This window comes from Myotis brandtii, unplaced genomic scaffold, assembly GCF_000412655.1.
Source record: "Myotis brandtii unplaced genomic scaffold, ASM41265v1 scaffold120, whole genome shotgun sequence".
NCBI classification, from domain to species: domain Eukaryota; kingdom Metazoa; phylum Chordata; class Mammalia; order Chiroptera; family Vespertilionidae; genus Myotis; species Myotis brandtii.
In genome coordinates, this window is record NW_005354174.1 from 4,488,212 (window position 1) to 4,494,579 (window position 6,368).

Consider the following 6,368-nt stretch of genomic DNA (forward strand, 5'->3'; position numbering starts at 1 on the left):
TCCGGGAACGGAATGGATGAGGCTGGCTCCACGGAGACCCAGTCCCCTCACCGGGCAGGGCCGGGCGGGGCCCGCAGCTGAGGGTCTTGGCTAAGGGTGCCCTCTGCTCCGAGCCCTCCTCCTCTCTGTTTCTGTTTCTGTCGCCGCGCATCCCCGTCTGTTCTCCCTCTCCTCCCCTTGCCTCTCTTGCCCCAATTTCTGCTCCACGCTCCCCTGGGGCAGAATCCCCCCAGTTCCTGGCCCCCGGGCCCAGGGGGAGAAAGTCCTGCTCCTGGAGGCCTTGGCCTTCCTGCCCTCCCCCGCCCATGCCCTCCCCATCTACACTCCCCTGCCCTCTCTGTACTCACAGGAGGAATCGACCCTGCTCAACCAAGAGTTTGCCGAGGTCTGGGGCCTCAAGGCCAAGGAACTGTTCGACCCAATCTGGCAGAACTTCACTGACCCGATACTGCGAAGGGTCCTCAGTGGCGTGCGCATTCTGGGCCCTGCCAACCTGCCCCTGGAGAAGCGGCAGCAGGTGGGCCCCGTGGACTTGAGGGTAGAGGAAGAAGTGGCCGGTGCCCCCCAGTGCCCAACTGAGATGGGGAGGGGAGCTTGGGCGGGCTGCCTTTCGTGGTCAGCGGACCCTGGGATCGGCAGGGGAAACCAGCCAGAGCATAGAATGACTTCCTGGAGCATTGCTTTTCCTTGGAGATGGGACGGAATGTTACTTGATGCTACAGCAAGTATTATGGAGTAAAAAGCAAACTGCAAATAAACCGTAAAAGATGGAACCAGCGTTTTCAGAATTTCTCCCTAGGCAGGTTTGCTTTAGAGATGTCCTTAGAAAGAGCAGGGACTGGGAAGGCATCAAAGCCACCGAGAGTGAGAGGGATTTGCCCTCACTTTGAGGTGGGAGCCGAGCCCTAACTCTCAGGACACTTGTCTCCACCTCCAGCGGCTGCCTTCCTTGGTCAGAAGTGCTCCTGGCGCCACTGAGTGGTCTGAACAAGCCACATCCCCTCTCCGAGCCTTCATTTCCTTTTAGCAAAAAGAGGAGGGATGGCCAAGTGGTCCTGGGGCTATTGGTCACTAACATGTTCTCAACTCTCCCTAGTACAACTCTCTGCAGAGCCACATGAACAGAGTCTTCACTTCTGCCAGGGTCTGCTACCCCAACATGAATGACAGCTGCTGGTTCCTGGACCCAGGTACAGCCCTGTGGCTGCTGCCTCTCTCTAGCCCTTCCCATCACCCTGCACCCTGCTTTTCCTGGCAAACTGACTTCTAGAATCTCCAGCCCCATCCACCCACCCCTCGGTGCTTTGGCCTCTCCCATTGCCACTGGCCTTCCTCCTGACTGCTTCTTGTTGTTTTTCCCTTTCATGGGTGCTCTCAGTCTCCCCAAGGGCCCTCCGTAGGCCCTAGACGCCTCCCAGCTTCTGATTATATCCTCCTCTTCTCCCCTCACTCCCCACCCCCTTGTCCCAGGCTGGCTGAGTCAGCCACTCCATCCAATGAGCCATGAAGGGTCTGTTCGGGTTTCGGCCTTTGGATGTGCTCTTAGTGTAACCACCTTCGATGGGCATTTCCCTGGAGACAATGACCCTGGCTGGGTGCTTGCTTCAGAGAGCTCCCAGCCTCATGCCACCCAGCGTATAGATCGCCCTTGGCTTTGGGGGTATCGCGATGTTGAGGAAGTGGGTGGAAATGGAGAGGACCAATGTGGGAGCTCTGATGAAGGCTGACGCCGACTTCGACACAGAAGTCTTCTAACTGACCCTGCTCCTTTGCGTCTCAGACCTCATGCATGTCCTGTCTGTCACACGAAACTACGGGCTGCTGCTGTACGTCTGGGAGGGCTGGCACAATGCCGTGGGCATCCCACTGAAACCCCTGTTCCAGGAATTCACTGCCCTCAGCAATGAGGCCTTCAAGCGAGATGGTGAGCATGTCCTGCCCCCCCCCCTTGTGTGGGTGCCGCCCTCCCCAGCTTGAAAGGTGTTCTCCCACCCACTATCTCCCTTGAGCCCCAACTCCTGAGGCAGACAGACCAGCTGTCGGGATGGCTCCATCCACTGGCCAAAGGTCGCACAGATCATGGATGGCAGAACCAAGCTTGAGCCCCGTCTGCCTTCTACCAGGCTGCTGCCTTGCCCTCTTCCCTGCCCCTCCTGGCACTCCCCCCCTCCCCAGCACTCGTCCTTGCCTCTTGGCTCTCCAGGATCTAGTTAGCTGGAGTTCAACTCCTGGTTAGAAAAGTATAGACCTCAAGCCAGCCTTTCCACCAGCTGGCAGAGGCACAGGCCCCGAGCCAGGAGAGAGGGATGCTGGGAGGCGGAGTGTCAGAGCCTCTGGCCTGAGCTGCACCCCACCACCACCCCCTGCCAGGCTTCGCAGACACAGGGGACTACTGGCGCTCCTGGTATGAGTCGCCCACCTTAGTGGAGGATCTGGAGAACCTCTTCCATCAAATAGAGCCCCTCTATCTGAACCTCCATGCCTACGTCCGCCGCAAGCTGCACCAGCGCTACGGGGACAGATACATCAACCTCAGGGGACCCATCCCTGCTCACCTGCTGGGTAAGGACCCGGCCTTTCCTCCACACGTCCCAGGCATTGTCCTCGTCGTCTCCCATTTTAGAGCACCCCACTGTTCCCTCCCACACGTGTGAGCCCTTGAGGCTCGTCCAACGCAATCATAAAGCAGGAGATCCTCCTCCTTATCACTCCTGCTGTCCAGACGGGGACCTGAGGCTCGGGGCACATGAATGACTTGGCAGAGGGCAGAGGGAAGAGGGCTAGTCACAGGCAGAGCCAGGAGTCACACTGAGGCTTTGACTCCAGGGGGAGGAAGAAGAATCATAGTTTGTGCCCCAGGAGGCCATCCCCAGGTTCCCACCTCCGGCCTGGAAGGCAGGGATCCCAGCACCATCAGAAAGGGCCCGACAGCCTTGCCTGGGCTCCTGCTTGGCACCGGGGCACCCAGAGCACTTGGCACTATGAATGGGACAGATGTGGAGATTCCTGGCCTCAGCCCCAGGGTCTGGCTGCGGGGGGCGCGGGGGGGTTCAGTGCCGGGCAGGGGGAAGCAGGCTCTGGCCGAACAGGGGACAAGCTCTCCGGCTCTCCTCCTTCCTCTAGGGGACATGTGGGCCCAGAGCTGGGACAACATCTACAACATGGTGGTGCCTTTCCCTGACAAGCCCACTCTCGACGTCACCGAAACTATGGTGAAGCAGGTATGGTGCACCCTGGGCCAGGGTGGAGGCAACAGAAGGGAGACGGGGGGAGGGGCGAGAAGGGGCCATGTGCAGGGGACAGGCTGGGTGGACACTCAGTCCCTCCCTTTCTACAGAGCAGCAGCCTGAGTGTGTGTACAGCGATAAGCTGGGCTGAATGTCCTCGGGGAGGTGCCCGTCCCCCTCTCCAGGCCCCCACTGGTGGGGCGTGAGGAGTCTACTTCGCTTATCTGCTCTGGTTATTAGGGGCCACACCTCTGGGAAGAGGCCACAGAGCAGACACACCCTCCACGGGCAGGGAGCTGACCTGGGTGGGCGACCCCAGACCTGCCCCGGGGCAGCCACAGTGAGCTCCCGGCAGCCGGCCCCTGACCTGTCCCCACACCCACCCCCAGGGCTGGAACGCCACACACATGTTCCGGGTGGCGGAGGAGTTCTTCACCTCCCTGGGGCTCTTGCCCATGCCGCCTGAGTTTTGGGCAGAGTCCATGCTGGAGAACCCAAACGACGGGCGTGAGATGGTGTGCCACGCCTCCGCCTGGGACTTCTACAACAGGAAGGACTTCAGGTCTAGACACGGGCAGGAGGGGTCTGGGGCTTCGGGAAAGGCAGGCAGCCTGGGCACAGAGAAGCCCGTTCCCAGGCCCGCCTCTGCCCTAGGCCCAGCACTGGCAGAGGGGCTGGTCTATGCCAGGGCTGCCATTGGGCCGCCCCCCTCAGCAGCTTTCACGGTTACTCAGCTCTGCACCTTGGAATGATGTGGGCTGGGGCAGGGCCAAGCGTCTGTACGTTTCCACCAGCAGCACACAGGGCAGTCCTCTCCCCCTGCTCTGGTCCCTGCGCTGCCCCGTCCTTCGTCCTCACCCTCACCCTTCCCCTGCCCCAGGATCAAGCAGTGCACACGGGTGGCTATGGAGCAGCTGTCCACAGTGCACCACGAGATGGGCCACATCCAGTACTACCTGCAGTACAAGGACCAGCCTGTCTCCCTGCGCCAAGGCGCCAACCCTGGCTTCCACGAGGCCATCGGGGATGTGCTGGCGCTCTCTGTCTCCACTCCTGTCCATCTGCACAAAATTGGCCTGCTGGACCAAGTCATCAATGACACAGGTATGGGGGCGTAGAGGCCCCAGCCAGCCCCAGCCAGCCCCACAGCGTCCTCAGCAGGACTCCGCTAGCGCCTGCTCCCAACTGCCCTTCTCATTTCTGCTGCACTGCTCGGGGCAGGCACGTTTGGGAATCCACCTGAGGCCCAACTCAACTCTGCCCAAGGACCCTCTGCCAAGCAGGGCCCGATCGTCTCCAAGGCTGGTCCTCTCTTCTCTGCCTCTGCCCCACCATCCCTCCCACTGGCTCCTCCCCAGCCCCGCCTGATCCCAGCCGGACTCCCTTTTCTCCTCCGACCTCTCTGTTCTCATCTGCCAACAGAAAGCGACATCAATTACTTGTTAAAGATGGCACTGGAAAAAATTGCCTTCCTGCCCTTTGGCTACTTGGTGGACCAGTGGCGTTGGGCGGTCTTTAGTGGACGCACCCCTCCTTCCCGCTACAACTCTGACTGGTGGTATCTTCGGTGAGTGAACGGGCATCAGGAAGGGCCTGATGGCCGCCCCTCCTGGGCACGCAGGAGCCTCCTGCCTCCATCAGTCCCAGGCCCCTCCTCTCTAATGATGTCTCCATCCTTTTTCCCCACTGCTTTCTTCTTTCCTGCCGAAAACTCCCTCCGCCAGGAGGCCTTCCTCCCCAGCTCACCTGATGGGGAAGGGGTGGCCGGGGATGGGAGGTTTGAGGGGGAGGAATGCCTGCTTAGCAGCCTTGTCTGCAAAGTCTAAATCAGCCCATATGCAACACTTAGGTCCTAAGGTAATTTAACCATTTTCTTCTAGAGTCAAGTATCAGGGCATCTGTGCCCCAGTTATCCGAAATGAAACCCACTTTGATGCCGGATCTAAGTATCACATCCCACATATGACACCGTACATCAGGTACTGCTGCCCCACCCAATCCTGTCCCACCTTTCGTCCCCTTCCCTCTACTCCTGGGGTTCTGGCCCCATCCCATGCCCAGGGCTTGTCCCCACATTCTTTCCTGGAATTCAAATGGGCCTCTCCCCAGAGCCAGGCTTGGTTCTCCCTTCTCCCCAGGTGGCCCTGTCTCCCCTCTGCCCTGTGGGAAGCTGGATGGTGCCTGGGCAAGGGGCTTTCACCAGCCCCCTGAACACCCACCCTGTGCCTTCAGGTACTTTGTGAGTTTTATCCTGCAGTTCCAGTTCCATCAAGCCCTGTGCAAGGAGGCAGGCCACCAGGGCCCACTGCACCAGTGTGACATCTACCAGTCCACCAAGGCAGGGGACACGCTCCGGTGTGTGGGAGAAAATGGCGGGCGAGTGGGAGGGTTAGAGGAGAGGCTGGCAAAGGGTATGTCTGGAAGGCTGCTCCACGGGACCCCTCAGGGCCAGCCTGATTGGGTGGCGCCTGTCTTCCCTACCCCCTGCTTTCTTTCTCGCATCAAATATGTATTCAGTGTGCCCAGATCTGAGGCCCCAACGGCAATGTCCCCAGCCCCCTTCGTGGAGATCCTAGGTCCCAGAGTCTTGATGCCACTGTTCTTGCAGTCCGGTGGGGGCAAAAGTGGCCGGAGGTGGGGCAGGTGGGCCAATAGCGGACACTGGCCTGAGTCCCTTGTGTCCATGGTGCCCGTTCTGCCTGGCAGGAAGGTGATGCAGGTGGGCTCCTCGCGGCCCTGGCAGGAGGTGCTGAAGGAAGCGATCGGCACAGATGCCCTGGACGCTCAGCCGCTGCTCAACTACTTCCAGCCAGTCAGCCAGTGGCTACAGGAGCAGAACCAGCGGAACGGCGAGGTCCTGGGCTGGCCAGAGTTTCAGTGGCAGCCTCCGTTGCCCAACAATTACCCAGACAACGTTGGTAAAGCTCTGAGTGAGAGTGGGGCAGGCCCTAAGGCACATTCTCCATTCTGGGCTCTGGAGGCCAGGCGCCTGTTCCAGTTCCTGGTCAGCTCCCCCCGCGGGGCCCCGGTGCCCAGCTCTGGAGGGCCAGGCCACCCCTTCACTCATCAGTAGGGCCCTGGGGTGGAAATGGGGCCGTCTTTCCCCCAGCATTTTAGAGAGGGTCCCCCCCCCCCCCCCCC

The 6,368-nt window shown here is 60.4% G+C and overlaps 1 protein-coding gene across 1 annotated transcript in view; it reads left to right on the forward strand.

Moving 5' to 3' along the window:
* Positions 1-313: 313 nt before the first annotated feature.
* The window catches only part of ACE (angiotensin I converting enzyme), a 19,026-nt gene continuing 12,971 nt past the window's right edge, over positions 314-6,368 (forward strand). The window contains exons 1-11 of the mRNA XM_014532096.1: positions 314-517; positions 1,097-1,190; positions 1,781-1,924; positions 2,371-2,562; positions 3,124-3,221; positions 3,617-3,789; positions 4,108-4,331; positions 4,650-4,794; positions 5,108-5,206; positions 5,460-5,582; positions 5,934-6,145. Of these exons, the coding sequence (XP_014387582.1) occupies positions 1,118-1,190; positions 1,781-1,924; positions 2,371-2,562; positions 3,124-3,221; positions 3,617-3,789; positions 4,108-4,331; positions 4,650-4,794; positions 5,108-5,206; positions 5,460-5,582; positions 5,934-6,145 (1,483 nt within the window). The 5' untranslated portion in view covers positions 314-517; positions 1,097-1,117. The remainder of the gene's footprint in view (positions 518-1,096; positions 1,191-1,780; positions 1,925-2,370; positions 2,563-3,123; positions 3,222-3,616; positions 3,790-4,107; positions 4,332-4,649; positions 4,795-5,107; positions 5,207-5,459; positions 5,583-5,933; positions 6,146-6,368) is intronic.